The 17,244-nt window shown below is 44.3% G+C and overlaps 1 protein-coding gene across 2 annotated transcripts in view; it reads right to left on the bottom strand.

Annotated features, from left to right (window-relative positions):
• Positions 1 to 16,446, bottom strand: part of CTNNBL1 (catenin beta like 1) — a 180,447-nt gene extending 164,001 nt beyond the window's left edge. For both annotated transcript variants that reach the window (XM_054467725.2, XM_063659052.1), the window contains exon 1: positions 16,250 to 16,446. In XM_054467725.2, coding sequence (XP_054323700.1) covers positions 16,250 to 16,279 — 30 coding nt within the window. In that variant the 5' untranslated portion in view covers positions 16,280 to 16,446. The remainder of the gene's footprint in view (positions 1 to 16,249) is intronic.
• Between the last annotated feature and the right edge of the window lie 798 nt (positions 16,447 to 17,244).

Raw genomic sequence — 17,244 nt, 5'->3', positions numbered from 1 at the left:
TCCTTCACTGAACTCCAGGATGAAGAAAAGCTAATTTCCATTTACCAACCCACAATGGAGCTGGAATTCTAAAGTTTAGACTAAAGCATTTTCAGATCATTCACTGCTGGAATTCTATGGAAAAGAAACTAGTTCTAAACTACAAGCATACCTCATTTTTTTCCCCCTTTGCAGATACTGTGTTTTTTACAAATTGAAGATTTATAGAAACCTCACATCAAGAAAGTCTATCAGCCGGGCACGGTGGCTCACACCTGTAATCCCAACACTTTGGGAGGCTGAGGCGGGCAGATCACTCGAGCCCAAGAGTTTGAGACCAGACTAGGCAACATGCCAAAACCCCATCTCTACAAAAAACCACAAAAATTAGCTGGGCATGGTGGCACACACCTGTAGTCCCAGCTACTCTGGGATTGCTTGAGCCCATGAGGTCAAGGCTGCAGTGAGCCATGATCCTGCTGCTGCACTGCAGCCTGGGCAATAGAGCAAGACTCTGTTTCCAAAAAAAAAAAGAAAAAGAAAGTCTATCGCTGCCATTTTTCCAAAATCATGTGTTCACTTCATGTCTGTGTCACATTTTGATAATTATTGCAATGTTTCAAACTTTTTCATTATTATCATATCTGCTATGGTAATCTGTGATGGGTGATCTTTAATATTACTACTTTGTTTTCAGGCACTACAAACATGCCCATGTGAGACAGCGAAATTAATGAATAAATGTGTGCGTTCTGAGTGCCTCAACCAGCCTTTCCTCTTTCTCTCTCTCTCCCCTCAGGTCTCCCTGTTCTCTGAGACACAACAATACTGCAATTAAGTAATTAATAACCCTACAATGGCCCTAAGTGTTCAAGTGAAAGAAAGAGTCTCACATCTCTCACTTTAAATCAAAAGCTATACATGATTAAGCTTTAGTGAGGAAAGGTTGTTGAAAGCGGCAATGGGCGCCACACCGTCTGGGAAGTGAGGAGGGCCTCTGCCTGGCCACCCCGTCTGGGAGGTGAGGAGCGCCTCTGCCCGGCCGCCCAGTCTGGGAAGTGAGGAGCGCCTCTGCCCGGCTGCCCTGTCTGGGAGGTGAGGAGCGCCTCTGCCTGGTCGCCACCCCGTCTGGGAGGAAGTGAGGAGCGCCTCTGCCCGGTCGCCCCGTCTGGGAAGTGAGGAGCGCCTCTGCCCGGCCACCCCGCCTGGGAAGTGAGGAGCGCCTCTGCCTGGCCGCCACCCCGTCTGGGAGGAAGTGAGGAGCACCTCTGCCCGGCCGCCCCGTCTGGGAAGTGAGGAGCGCCTCTGCCTGGCCGCCACCCCGTCTGGGAGGAAGTGAGGAGCACCTCTGCCCGGCCGCCCCGTCTGGGAAGTGAGGAGCGCCTCTGCCTGGCCACCCCGTCTGGGAAGTGAGGAGCGCCTCTGCCTGGCCACCCCGTCTGGGAGGTGAGGAGCGCCTCTGCCCGGCCGCCCAGTCTGGGAAGTGAGGAGCGCCTCTGCCCGGCCGCCCTGTCTGGGAGGTGAGGAGCGCCTCTGCCTGGCCGCCACCCCGTCTGGGAGGAAGTGAGGCGCGCCTCTGCCTGGCTGCCCCATCTGGGAAGTGAGGAGCGCCTCTGCCCAGCCGCCACATCGTCTGGGAAGTGAGGAGCGCCTCTGCCTGGCCACCCCGTCTGGGAGGTGAGGAGCGCCTCTGCCTGGCCGCCCAGTCTGGGAAGTGAGGAGCGCCTCTGCCCGCCGCCCTGTCTGGGAGGTGAGGAGCGCCTCTGCCTGGTCGCCACCCCGTCTGGGAGGAAGTGAGGAGCGCCTCTGCCCGGTCGCCCCGTCTGGGAAGTGAGGAGCGCCTCTGCCCGGCCACCCCGCCTGGGAAGTGAGGAGCGCCTCTGCCTGGCCGCCACCCCGTCTGGGAGGAAGTGAGGAGCACCTCTGCCCGGCCGCCCCGTCTGGGAAGTGAGGAGCGCCTCTGCCTGGCCGCCACCCCGTCTGGGAGGAAGTGAGGAGCACCTCTGCCCGGCCGCCCCGTCTGGGAAGTGAGGAGCGCCTCTGCCTGGCCACCCCGTCTGGGAAGTGAGGAGCGCCTCTGCCTGGCCACCCCGTCTGGGAGGTGAGGAGCGCCTCTGCCCGGCCGCCCAGTCTGGGAAGTGAGGAGCGCCTCTGCCCGGCCGCCCTGTCTGGGAGGTGAGGAGCGCCTCTGCCTGGCCGCCACCCCGTCTGGGAGGAAGTGAGGCGCGCCTCTGCCTGGCTGCCCCATCTGGGAAGTGAGGAGCGCCTCTGCCCAGCCGCCACATCGTCTGGGAAGTGAGGAGCGCCTCTGCCTGGCCACCCCGTCTGGGAGGTGAGGAGCGCCTCTGCCTGGCCGCCCAGTCTGGGAAGTGAGGAGCGCCTCTGCCCGCCGCCCTGTCTGGGAGGTGAGGAGCGCCTCTGCCTGGCCGCCACCCCGTCTGGGAGGAAGTGAGGAGCGCCTCTGCCCGGCCGCCCCGTCTGGGAGAACAAGATCTCACTATGTTGCCCAGATTCGTCTCGGACTCCCCAGCCAAGCAATTTGCTGCCTCCGCCTTCCAGAGTGTTGGGACTACAGGTGTGAGCCTATAGAAATAAAGACCTCACCCAGTCCTTTTTTTTTTTCTTCGACTCACAAGTGCTTGATGTTCCTTCTTATTGTCAAATTATATTCCATTGTATAGATATACCACATTTTATATATCCATTCACCGGTAATGCAACTGAGTTTTTTCCACTTTTTTGGCTATTCTGAATAAAGCTGCTATGAATGTTTGTGTACAAAAAAAAAAAAAAAAAAAAGAAAGAAAGAAAGCGGCAATAGGCCGAAACGAGGCCTGTTATACCAGACAGAAAAGTGTGAATGCAAAGGAAAAGCTCTTGAAGGATATTAAAAGTGCTACTCCAGTAAACATATGAACAGTAAAAGAGCTAAAGAGTCTTACTGCTTATATGGAGAAAGTCTTAGTGCTCTGGACAGAAGATCAAACCAGTCACAACATTCTCTTGAGCCAAGCCTAATCTAGAGCAAGGCCCTCTCTTCAGTTCTATGAAGGCTAAGAGAGGTGAGGAAGCTGCACATGAAGTTTGAAGCTAGCAGAGGCTTATTCATAAGGCTTAAGGAAGGAAGCCACTTCCATAACATGAAAGCGCAAGGTGAACCCAGAAGTGCTGATGCAGAAGCTGCAGCAAGTTAATCAGAAGAATTAGCTAAGATCATTGATGAAGGTGGCTACACTAAACAACAGATTTTCAATGTAGACAAAACAGCCTTCTGTTGGAAGAAGAGGCTGTCTCTGATTTTCACAGCTAGAGAGAAGTCAATGCCTGGCCTCAAAGCTTCAAAGGACAGGCTGATGCTCTTGTTAGGGGCTAATGCAGCAGGTGACTTTTAAATTGAAGCCAATGCTCATTTAGCATTTTGAAATCCTAGGGCCCTCGGGAATTATGCTAAATCTACCCTGCCTGTGTTCTAGAAATGGAATAACAAAGCCTGGATGACAGCATATCTGTTTACAGCATTGTTTACTGAATATTTTAAGCCCACTGTTAAGACCTACTGCTCAGAAAAAAAAAAAAAAAATTCTTCCAAAATATTACTGTTCATTGCCAATGCATCTGGTCACCCAAGAGCTCTGATGGAGATGTACAAGGAGATGAATGTTAATTATATGCCTGCACACACAGCATCCATTCTGCAGCCCATGGATCAAAGAGTAATTTCAACTTTCAAGTATTATTATTTAATATTTAAGAAATGCATTCGTAAGTCTATAGCTGCCATGGATAGTGATTCTTCTGATGGATCTGGGCAAAATAAATTGAAAACTTTCTGGAAAAGATTTATCATTCTAGATGCCATCAAGAACATTCATGATTCATGGGAGGAGGACAATATATTAACATTAACAGGAGTTTAGAAGAAGTTGATTCCACTCCTCATGGATGTCTTTGAGGGGTTCAAGATTTCAGTGGAAAAACTAACTGCAGATGTGGTGGAAACAGTAAGATAACTAGAATTCGAAGCAGAGCCTGAAGATGTGACTGAATTGCTGCAATCTCATGATCAGACTTGAATGGAATGTTTCCTAAGGATGAGCAAAGAAAGTGGCTTCTAGAGATAAACTCTGCTCCTAGTGAAGATGCTGTGGACATTGCTGAAATGACAACAAAGGATTTAGAATATCACATGAACTTAGATGATAAACTGGCAGCACAGTTTAAGAGAACAGACTCTAATTCTGAAAAAAGTTCTACTGTGGGTAAAACGCTATGAAACAGCACAGCTTGCTACAGAGAAATTTTGCATGAAAGGAAGAGCCAACAAATGGAGCAGACTTCATCGTTGTCTTAAGAAATTGCCACAGCCACCCCAACCTTCAGCAAACACCACCCTAATCAGTCAGCAGCCAGCAAAAGGAGGCAAGACCCTCCATCCACCAGCAAAAAGATAACTTGCTGAAGGCTCAGATGTTGATTAGTAGTTTTTAACAACAAAGCATTTTTAATTAAAGTATGTACATTGTTTAGACATAATACTATTGCACACTTATTAGGCTGCAGTATAGTATAAACAGAACTTTAATATGCACTGGGAAACCAAAAAATTCGTATGACTTGCTTTACTGGAGTGGTTTGGAACCAAATCCTTAATATCTCCAAGGGATGCCAATACTCAGCTGAAATACTAAAGAGCTAAATGGCTGACCTTGGAGAAGGTAAAAGCAGTATCAGAATTCTTACTACATCTTCTCCTGATTCCAATTTCTCTACAGCTACACAAGACTCAGACCAAACCCAACCACTTCCTTTAGGACACTAAGGGGAAAAAAAGACAAAGGAAGGAGTAATTTGTAAATGAGATTCTTGGCGCTAGAAAACAGGAAAACTGAGATATCTTAGTAATATTAAAGAGACCGGGGGAAAATAATTACTGTGGTGATGACATAATTCTTGATACTAATGACTGCTAACTGTGGTGGAATAAGGTTGTATTTTAACCTACTGTGAACATTTCTATACAGTGGCATGTGTGGGTAACAAACTGTTCTCATTTCTTTTTATAGGATTCTGAACCTTAATCTCCAAGGGACCAATGACCTTGGGAATACTGAGGCAGTTTTGTAGAATTAAAAAAAAATTTTTTTTTGCCATGTTGCTGTAGCATGTGTGTTGTTAGTAATGAGATAAATAATGAAAATTAATGGGTAACACTTACTGGACACTCACTATGTGTCAGGCACTGTTACTACTTAGCACTATCCAAATTGCCTCATTTAATCCTTTATTTTTAAGAAAGATAGTAAAGCAGAAATTTTTTCAAAGAAGGTTGGGCAGAGATAGACGCTATTATACAATCTCTATTTTAAAGATGAAGACCTGAGGCTTAAAGAGGTTAATTAACGGACCCAAGGTCACATAGCTAGCAAGCAGCAGAGCTGAGATTCCAATGCAGGCCGTCTGACCCAGAGTTCATGTTCATGCACTACGCTAAACATTAAGGGATGCCTAACAGGCTTTGAAGTATTTTCTCCGACAGTGCTGACAAGCTGTTGTGAACCATCCACATTCTCCAATGAAGTCATTTTTATATAGGAAAACTTCTCTAATCGGTTAAACCTTATAAATTAAATCCCTCAATTTAAACAATGACAGCTACTGAGAGACTGCAGAAAGGCATGGCTGTCTTCATCAAATTCACCTTCAAAACTAGCAAAACAACTTAGTAAGAAGACCTGTCTCCAAGGAAGCTGAACTAGGTAGGACTGAAGTCTATGACTGAAGAACAGTGTTCTCTGTTGGCCTCTGTTGGATCTCACCATGCCAATATGAGATCCACAATGATAAAAGTAAGACCACCCAGGAGGCTACTGATTTGACAAAGTCTTCTCTTCTTTTTTTGAGACAGGATCTAGCTCTGTCACCCAGGCTGGAGTGCAGTGGTGTGATCACCACTCATTGCAACATCAATCTCCTGGTCTCAAGCAATTCTCCCACTTCAGCTTCCCCAGTAGCTGGGATTATAAGCACACACCTCCAAGCCCAGCTAATTTTTTTTTTTTTAGAGATGAGGTCTCACTGTGTTGCCCAGGCTGGTCTCAAACTCCTGAGCTCAAGAGATCCTCCCACCTCAGCCTCCCAAAGTGCTGGGATTACAGGTGTGATCCACTACACCCTGTCAACAAAGTTTTAAGAGTCTAAACTAAGGTGGTGGTGGTTGGAACAGAAAGGAAGGGATGGAGAGAAAACTCCTGAAGGCATAGCACTCCCTCCATAAAGCCTTTCCCAACTTCCCAGCAGTAGAGCTGCTTGTGTCTTTGTGCCACCACATCTTGTTCATAGCACCATAAGAGCCCTGACAGCACTGACACTCTGTACTTGGATTTCATATCTGGGGTATACCCCCATTAGACTGCAAGCTCCAGAAGAGCAAAAACTGTGAGTTAATCATTTTCATATCCTAACACCTTCTTTACTCTGAGAGAGAGGCAGGCTCTGTGCTCATGAGCCTGTACAACCCATGAAGAAAAGAACCACGGCCGGGCATGGTGGCTCATGCCTGTAATCCCAGCACTTTGGGAGGTTGAGGCAGGCAGATCAGCTGAGGCCGGAAGTTTGAGACCAACCTGACCAACATGGAGAAACCGCGTCTCTATTAAAAATACAAAATTAGCCAGGCGTGGTGGCGCACGCCTGTAATCCCAGTGATTCGGGAGGCTGAGGCAGGAGAATCGCTTGAACCCAGGAGGCAGAGGTTGCAGTGAGCCGAGATCGTGCCATTGCACTGGGCAACAAGAGCGAAACTCTGTCTCAAAAAAAAAAAAAAAAAAAAGTAAAGAACCTTGTCTTTCATCTTTGAGCCCTTTCATCTTTGAGAAACAGCTCCAAGGTTCCTTTCAAGTCTGCTGAACATCAACACCCCTGACTAAAATGCAAAGCTGGCCATGGGGATAGGCAGGGGAGGAAGCAGAGAATTATGTGATATCCGAACATCTGGCCAGAATGTTCAGTACACACATGAAACGTTAATCAGGGACAGTGAACTAAGAGCTGTCTGCAAAAAGATGCTGAAAGGAAAAGAATGAATGAGTTCTTCTAAAATGACGAAGAAGAGGGTTACAGAGTCAAATTCTAGTTAAGATTCCAGAATAATGAGGCCCAAGAAAATCTTTGGCAAAAGACAGCACTGACAAGTTCAAGAATGTAGGTTTTGGACATTCTACAAAATAGCTGACCAGTACTCTTCAACATGAAAGATAAGGGAAGACTAAGGAAATATGACAAACATCATGTGGGATCCTGGATAGAAACCTGGAACAGAAAAATGACCAGACATCTCTGATGGCATCTGAATTAAGTGTGCAGTTTAGTTACTAGTATTACACGAATGTTAATTCCCTAGTTTTGATCTTTACATAATGGTTATATAAGATGTTAGCTTTAGGGGAAGCTGGATGAGGAATATATGGAAACTCTACTATTTTTATAATTTTTTCTAAGTTTAAAATTCAAAATAAGAAGTTAAAAAGCAAAGAATATGTTTTGTAGCAAGAGTGGCAAACTATGATAATAAAGAAGAGGAAAATGATTAAGCAACTGAAGTATCAGGTGTGAACCCAATTTTCTTGAAGTCTGACATGAAAGCACAGAGATGTAGGCCAACAAACTAACAAGATAGTAGAGCAAGAGCTTTCCAGAAGGGGAAACAACCAGGGCATATACAAAGGCATGTCCCAGTTCTTTCAATCATTAAACAACCATGTATTAGACATTAACTACAGTTGAGATGCTCTCCTAGGTGCTGGTCCTTGCCTCTAAGTCTACAGTTCAGTAAAGAATGTGTGTAAGGAGGCATATAAATAGAATGTGTTTTGTAAGTGTGAGAAGAATGGGCCAGAAGAAAGAGATGATGAGAAGAATGCAAAGGGAAGAAGTGAACTTAAGGAAAAAAATCACTCATGAGATGAAAGAGAAAGTCTGAAATGTTATCAATGAGAATAGCTCTGTATCTGTTCTGGTCCTTTTTATCTGTTATAGTCACACTTCCAACAAAAAGTAACTTCAAAATGTACTAAACTGACATGCAAAAAGAGCCTATATAAAATGACTTCATGATTAGAATCATATTCTTAGGGCTACTGGGATGAGGCCTTCACAGAACGAAGGATGTATCTGAGCACCAGTTTTCAGATTTTCAGTAATGTTTCTTATACACACAACAACAACAACAAAAAACCCATAAAACAGAAGAACTCAATTACGAAATTACAACTACTACCTTATGAGGCACATAATAATACAAATGATAAACTCACACAAGAAAAAAAATAATGCTTATTAAAGCAACCTTGAACTAGTCTTTTATATACCTACTAGATTAGTGGAAAAAATAAATTATGAACTAGTACTATCAAGATTGTAATAAAACTGGGGCCAGCCACAGTGGCTCACGCTTATAATCCCAGCACTTTGGGAGACTGAGGCAGGAGGATAGCTCAAGTCCAAGAGTTCAAGACCAGCCTGGACAACACACGGAGACCCTGATTCTATTTTTTAAAAAAAGATTGTAATAAAATTGGAACACACACAAACAGTATACTGTTAGCACTGTAAAACAACCAATGATTCATTCCACGTGAGTATGATGTATTACACCACACATCTACAGCTGAGATGACCCCCATCGTCTCCGACCACTCCTGCTTTTTACCCATTGCTGCATTTACCCAGTGCTCTGAACATTTCACTCCCCTGCTTTTGCTCTTAATAATCCCAGTCAAGAATCACTGTCCCCAGTGTCCTTTACCACCCACAGAATCCTTACCCATTCATCAAGGCTAGGATTCCAGTGTCATCTCCCTTTTCTTCAATGACCAAACCAAATCCATCCCCATCCATATATCCCCTTTCCATATCCAATCGTTCCTTCCATTGTGCTCCCATAATACTTTTATTCATACAGTTAGTCTTCTAAATGTCTGTCTCGCTCCTTACATTATGAATTCTTCTTTAATGTCCATGGTCCATGTCATAATAATTTTAGTGCATGCAATACTTGGCACAGGAGAGGGCACATGGTAATTACTAATGACAGATGGGAAGGAACAAAATGCTACATGAACAAAGCACTTCACTACAATGTTATCTCCAAGAACAAAAACCGGAAAACCACCTAATGTCCAATTATAGAAGAACAATTTAGGGAAAATGGTCTATCACTCAAGCAAAAAGTATGCAAATATTCAAAATAACATGAAGGAGATGTAGAAACACAGAAAAATATTCCTGGCAATGTTAAATTAAAAACATAGAACATAAAATAGTATATATGCAATGGTTCCAGCCTCACAAAACACGTAAGGACTGTGGGAACAGAAAAATATTGATTGAATTAGGATAATAGTTTTCCTCTTCTGAAGTATTTTCTTTAATACTATTTCTATCACTTTATTATCATTTAATATTTCAAAAGAAAAAACTAAGAGGGGGAAAGGCGCAAGTTTAGATATTTCTGTAAGCCCCTGCAATCCAAGAGATATGCTAAGATATTACCGTTAGAGGACAAGAGGAGTGGGTGTCTGCAATATCACCAAAACCAAGGGTCCCTGACCCCAATTTGCCTCAAAAAGAATACCTCTCATGTCACAAGCCATACTAAATGTGAATTCTTTATTGGAAAACTTCAGAGGTATGAACATTTTCCAGACATCTGTGGAATTTTAGATTTAATGAGAGTGCCCTGGAGTTCATATACGCGCCTATGCCAGCAGAAACTCCTCAGCCAAGGCACTGCTGGGCACACTTCTTGATGAGATATCTAAGCCTGAAGGCATCAAAAAAGTACATTTCCATATTGGGAACATAACTGGTTTCCTCTTGAAGACTTTTTCCACCACCTCCTGCCCATACTGTAATTCTCCTGTCTTCTCAAATGAATAGTTAACATATGTCAAGGATATACGGCATATACTGAGGCACTTAGTGCCTATCTCTATTACTTGTAGAAGAACCAATCTCAGCAGAAAATTGGAATCTTCCCACCAAGTTGCCCCAAAAATGAAATGTAGTAAGCACCCAAAAAATGTTAAATACTTTTAATAAACATTTCTTGACACTGCATGATATTTTTCCTGGCTTAGTCTCTGAATTTTAGAAACGGCATCCATCTTAGTCTCTGAGTTTTGGAAATGAAAAGAACCAGAAGTCATATCGCTCAGTCTCCTCATTTTACAAGCGACTGAAAAAAAATGATGTATAGAAAGGGAAAGTGACTTGTCCTGAGTCACCCAGATAAGTAATGATAAAAGTGGGATTAAAATCCAAATCTCCCAGATTCTCAGCCCCACTCAGTCTACCACGAAGCATTTTTATCCCTTGAAATCTCTGGAGCCCCGGTCTAAATAATTAGCACCACAGAATTTTAAAGCTAGAAGGAGCCTCAGAGAAAGTCGTGTACTTAATCCCCTCATTAGGCATATGAGGAAACTGAGGCCCAGGAAGATTAAGTGATTTGCTCTCAATATCTTGAATGGCAGGGAAAAAGTACAACTGAAGCTCAAAAATCTGCAAACCAATGCCCACAAGAGGGGAGGAGAATGTCTCAGCTGGGGAAAATTTTTCAAGGAAGGTAGATCATTTTAGACCAGAGGATCACAAAGTACAGCATCAGCATCATGTGGGATCTGGTTAGAAATGCAGAATCTGAAGTCCCACAGGAGACTGAATCAAACTCTAGGGATGGGGATGTTCAAATCAGACAATTTTGTTCCCTTATGTCCCCGAGAAGCAAACTTCAGTGGTCGTACTCAGTCTACTTTGTAAATGATAACTATAAGCAAAGGCTCATAAGATGTATGTATTCTTCGACATGTGGACTATACTTCAACTTTAAAAAGTTTTCAAATCTGAAAACAAAATGGTAAACTACCTCTGAGTGTTCAGCTGGTTTCAGTTCTGGCCCTGCTTCTTACTGGTTGTCTGGCTTTCAGTAGGCAGCTTGACCGCCCTAGGTTGAGTTTCCTTTCCTATAATACAGGCATGCTGCCGACCTCAGAGGGCATGTTGAGAATTAAATGTGATAACTTGTCTGAAAACACTTTGGTTCTGCATCTGGCATATAGCAGGCAGGCAGTACAGCACAGTGGTTAGGAACTCCAACTATGAAGTAAGACTGCCCGGGTACCCTGGCCTTGCCTCTACCTGGCTAGATGCCTTAAGGTAGGTGCTCTTTTTTGTACCTCAGTTTCCTTATCTGTACAACAGGGATTAACAACAGTGCCTTCCTCATAGGGTTGTTATGAAGATTTAGATAGATCATGCTGGTTAGTAAAGCATCTTTCATGTCTATAAAATGTTACTGTTTTCAAGGAGTTTTTTTGTTTGTTTGTTTTTTGTTTTTGAGACAGGGTCTCGCTCTGTCACCCAGGCTAGAGCACAGTGGCACGATCTTGGCTCAGTGTAACTTCTGCTTCCCAGGCTCAAGTAATCCTCCCTCCTCAGCCTCCTAAGTAGCTGGGACCACAGACACACACCACCATGCCCAGCTGATTTCTACACTTTTTGTAGAGACAGGTTTTCACCATGTTGCCCAGGCTGGTCTGGAACTCCTGGACTCAAGCGATCCGCCTGTCTCGGCCTCCCAAAGTGCTGGGATTACAGGGGTGAACAACCACGCTTGGCCTCAAAGAACTTTTGCATCCATAAACTTATGACTTTCTGCAAGAGGATGGGTGCAACTGATTATGAACTACATTCCAACCTTTACCATCTTTTAGGAACAGGAAGAGTGGACATGGATCTTACAAAAAGAAAACTGAATGAACAGAACACAAGGGGAATGTACAGAGCTGGAAATAAGGAGACCAGGATTCTGAGATAAGGGCCAGGTGGTGTAAGGAAGCCAGGGCCTGAATAAGGTCCTGAGGTGGATTTTGGGACCGGTGCTGCTTTCCAAGCCTTAGACCATGATTCTGAATTTGGGTTCTGAAACTTAGCCTTGAATTGAGGATATTTCACTGAGCAAAAGCCTAGAGCTGGTTTTTGGTGCCTAACGGGTGGGCCTCTCACCTCCCAAATGGTTCTGGCCGGCCAATTAGCCAAAGTGGGGAACCTGTGATGGGGAAGGACATGCTCCTGGCTGGCCAGCTGGACATGAGCATGCCCGCCCTAGGCTGGCGAGATCAAAGTGCTCTCCAGTAGCAGACTTAGGAGGTTTCAGCCCTGTTACCCGGTTCAGTTCAGTGTTGTCAACCTGAATTAAATGAGTTCTACTATTGTAGTTCCTTATTGTGCAACCAACATATTTGCATTTTAAAACTCTTAGGATGAACCCTCAGATACAATAGAAAATGTAAAGGCCAAGATCCAGGATAAGGAAGGCAAGTAATATTTTGTAGTTCAGGAAAATTAGCCTGTGGCAACCCCAATCTACCTGTAGGCGCTAGGCATATTTGCTCTTGGTGAGGGGGAAAGGGGTCAGATTGACAAAGTGAAATACTTTTGGAATAACACAATAAACAAATGTTTATGATCACGAAGCAAAGCTACCTAGATTGGAATCCTTGAGGTACATTTCACTTGTGTGAATCTGGACACGTTTTTTATTCTCTATACCTATTGCCTCATCTTTAAAATGAAGGTTCCTATATTAACATATTAAGTACTGCCATTAAGATTGAATGTGGTAAGATGTGTAAACATTAAAAAATAATAATAAGGAGACCAGGATTCTAGTTTCAACTCTGGCCACCACCTTGGCACACAACCTCAAGTGAGTCACTTTATCAGACTAAGGTTCACTTTTCATCCGTGAACAAGTGGGTTGAATGAAGGTATCTACCGTATCTCTCAAAACTCAAGGTCTTTATCATGGCCCACAAGGAAGGCCTACATAGTCTTGTCACGTGCCTACATCTTCAGCTTTGTCACTTACCATTCCCCTGATCACTTCCCCTGTTTCAGCTACATAGATCCTCTTTCTGGTCCCCTATGAGGCTGCACCAGCTTCTACCAATAGCCTATGTCCATACTTGCTGTTCTCGCTGCCTCCATCATTCTGCCCCCTTTACATGACTGGCTCCCTCTCAACCTTCAGTCCTTTAATGCCCATTCCTCTGTGTCGTTCCTCGACCACATTACATAAAGTAAAAGGTCCTGTCCCCAACTCCCAGGGGTTATTTTCTACAGGAGTGTTGTCCAATAAAAATACAACAAAAGCCACAAAACACCAAACTTTACATTTTCTTTTTTTTTTTTTTTTCTTTGAGAGAGAGTTTCGCTCTTGTTGCCCAGGCTGGAGTGCAATGGGACGATCTCAGCTCACTGCAACCTCTACCTCCCAGGTTCAAGCAATTCTCCTGCCTCAGCCTCCCAAGTAGCTGGGATTACAGGCATGTACCACCATGCCTGGCTAATTTTTTATATATTTAGTAGAGAGGGGGTTTCTTCATGTTGGTCAGGCTGGTCTCAAACTCCCAACCTCAGGTGACCCACCCGCCTCGGCCTCCCAAAGTGCTGGGATTACAGGCATGAGCTACCGCACCCGGCCCACTTTACATTTTCTAGTAGCCACATTTTAAAAGTTTTTTAAAAAAGCAACATTAATTTTAATAATATATTTTCTTTAATCCAATATATCCTAAGTGTTATCATTTATTCAACATGTAATCAGCATAAAAGTTAAGATACTGCACATTATTTTCACGTGGCCGGGGCGGTGGCTCATGCCTGTAATCACAGCACTTTGAGAGGCCAAGGCTGGTGGATCACCTGAGGTTGGGAGTCAAGACCAGCCTGACCAACATGGAGAAACCCCATCCCTACTAAAAATACAAAATTAGCCAGGCGTGGTGGTGCATGCCTGTAATCCCAGCTACTCAGGAGGCTGAGGCAGGAGAATCACTTGAACCCAAGAGGCAGAGGTTGCAGTCAGCTGAGATCACACCATTGCACTCCAGCCTGGGCAACAAGAGCGAAACTCCACCTCAAAAAAAAAAAAAAAAAGATATTGTACATTATTTTCATACTAAATCTTTGAAATCCAGTGTGTATTTTGCACATGTAGCAGATCTAAATTCGAAACTAGTCACATTTTAAGTGTTCAATAATCACATGTGCCTAGTGGCTACTATACAAAGCAGTGCAATTTTATAGCATACTCTGCTATATTCCCTTCCTAGCACTTACCACAACCTGAATGCATTGTTTATTTATTATCTTGTAACTTCCCACCAGATGCTCCACAAAGGCAAGAATCTTGTCTTGTATACCCAGTGGATAGACTGCCTTGCACACAGTAGGTGTTCAATATATATTTGTTGAGCAAATGAATGAAACTTTTCTAGCTTTAATGGGCTAGCCATTCTAGAAATTCCAAGCCGGCATACAATCACTGATTTAATAACTTGCCTATTTCCCTTCGTCTTTCACTATCAATTAAACTGTCTTTAAAAGAAAAATCTCTTGGCTATATAGCTCCCCATTGCTGAATTGTTCTTTCCCATGATGTCTTAAGTGTCCAGGGTCAATTTCTTGTACGTTGGCTGAGGGAGTGGTATGAAAATAACTGCTAATATTTACTGAATGTTTACTCTTTGGCAAGCATTGTCTAAGGACTTTACATTTCTCAACAGCTTCACAACAGCACTGTGAGGCAGCTACCGTCACTGTCCCCCATTTACAGATGAGGAAACCAAGGCACAGAGAAATTAAGTATTTTGTTCAAGGCTACAGCAGCCAGTTAGTAGCAAAACAGAGACTGCCAGCAACCGAGGGGTCCAGACTCATGGCTCTTAATCACCTATTCTTGACTGCAGGGTTGTCTAACAAAAATATAAGCTGAACTGTATATGTTATTTCGAATTTTCTAGTAAACACATTAAAATGTCAAGAGGAGCAGTTAAAATTGGTTTTAAACATATTTTATTGGCTGGGTGTGGTGTGTGGTGACTCATACCTGTAATCCCAGCACTTTGGGAGGCCAAGTGGGAAGACTGCTTGAGGCTAGGAGTTTGAGACCATCTTGAGCAACATAGAAAGACCCTGTCTCTACAAAAAATTTAAAAATCAGCCAAGCATAGTGATACCTGCCTGCAGTCCTAGCTACTTGGGAGGATACCTTAGACCTAGGAGTTTAAGGCTACTGTGAGCAATGATTGTGCCACTGCACTCCAGCCTGGGTGACAGAGCAAGATCCTGTCTCTAAATAACAATAAAATAAAATTTTAAAAATTAATTAAGTATATTTTATTTCACCCATTATCCAAAATATGATCATTTAATCAATATGACCAATAACCAATGTAATTGATATAATCAGTACGATCATGTAATCAACATAAAAATTTCACTCTTTCCATACTAGTCTCCAACCCAAATGTGACTTTATACTTACAGTACTTCTCAATTCAGACTAGTCACATTTCAAGCAATCAACAGCCTATGTGGCTAGTGGCTACGACATTCGGCAGTGCAGCTCTACTGCCCCTCACAATGACCCTCCTATGGAATCAAAGCGGGGGAAAAACTTTGGGGTGGAAGTCAGTACGCCTGAGCTCAAATTCCAGCTCCTTGTTTCTGAGTGACTTTGGACAAGCCCTTTCTGCTCTCTAGGTCCCATACAGTTTCCCCACAAGTATCCTAGGCAAGGGGGACCCTGAGCAAGATTCCTAGAAACTCATTCCATGCTAGAATTCCCAACATCTCCTGCAAATCGCAGTAAACACAAGCACAGCTTTCCACACTTTAAAACCAGCTTTCATACACATCAGTCGGTACAGTCCTCAAACAACCCTACTAAGGCAGTTATTAGTGTCTCCACCATATAGATACAAAAACTTGGTTCAAAGAGCGGGGTAATGACTTGTCCAAAAGCCACATAGCCAGTCAGTGGAGAAGCTGGAGATCAAATCCAAGTGAGATCAGTTGCACTCCCACCGCCACCACCACCATCACCTCAACGACTGGGGGGACATGAGAGCTGAGAGGACATGGTTGTGAAAAAAAGGATAGTCAGGGGTTTCAGAGGAGTTTCAGGGAACCAGACCCCAGGGTGAGGAAGAGGAGGTGAAGAGCTCAGGTCTTGAGAAGGGATGAATCGAAAGGGCCCAGGAGGGCTTCGGAGAGGAAAGTAAAACGAGGGGCTGAGACCCTGTGTGGCATGAGAAGTTAGAGGGCCCGGGAGTGAGGCGACAGGAGGTGAGATGAAAGGGCTCTGGCTCCTGCGACCCCTGCCCAGGTGAGAACGCGGTCGCTCGGCCCTCCCTGCCCCTCATACCTGGTAGCTCAGAAGTTCGCCCACGTCCATGGTAGCCGGCCCAGCAAATACTCCAGTTCCCTGCACTCACGCCCAGACAGTGGGCCCGTCAGCCGCGGCTCCAGCCACACTGCCGTAAAGTGCGGAGAGCGGGGCAGCAGAGCCAATAGGGCAAAAGTGCGAGCGACAAGCGAGCCGGCCACACCGCGGTAAAAGGAAGTGCCGCCGTAAAGCGCGCTGCATTTGGAACAGAGTTGCTTCCGCCCGGAGCCTGAGGGGGCGGGGAAAGGGGGCGGAGACTTAGAGGAGGGATGGGAGGGGAGAGCAGAGACCAGAAGAAACCAAACTTGATTGCGCACCCCCAGTGTCCAGGGCGGAGTGCCGGGTGCTGCGTGTGCGCTCTCACGAGCTTCCAGTGATTTATCCTCATTTCACAGAAAAGGAAACTGACGCTCCCAACTGCACCATCCAATACTTTACTCACTAGCCACATATGGCTACTGAGCGCTTGAGATATGGCTACTCCAAAGTGAGATGTGCCATAAATGTAAATAAAATACACACCAGATTTCTACGACTTACATTGATTACAGGTTGAAATGATATTTTGGATATAGTGGGTCAAATTCATATATTATAAAATGAATTTTACCTGTTTCTCTTTACTTCTTAAATGTGGTTAGTAGTAAATTTTAAATTACACATGTGGCTCTCATTTGTGGTTCCCATTAATTTCTATCAGATAGTGCTGGCTCAAAAAGTGACTTGTCCCAAGGCTGTACAACTATTATTGGCTGAGAAACTGTTGGTGATCACATGTCACTCTCTAGGCTTGTGTCTGTTCATCTATGCGAAGTCTAACGGTCACTAGATGATCCCGTTGCTACCCAGGTGATCTAAAAAGTTTTCTGGAAGAGAAAGTTGCCCATAATTGGAAGAGAATCATTCAGAGTGCATCTAATCTTAAACAAGATCAGAATGCACCTGGGACTTAAGGCTCCATCTTCAAAGGAAAT

The sequence above is a fragment of the Pongo pygmaeus genome, chromosome 21 (genome assembly GCF_028885625.2).
Source record: "Pongo pygmaeus isolate AG05252 chromosome 21, NHGRI_mPonPyg2-v2.0_pri, whole genome shotgun sequence".
Lineage (NCBI taxonomy): Eukaryota > Metazoa > Chordata > Mammalia > Primates > Hominidae > Pongo > Pongo pygmaeus.
This window is presented reverse-complemented; position numbering and strand designations above follow the sequence as displayed.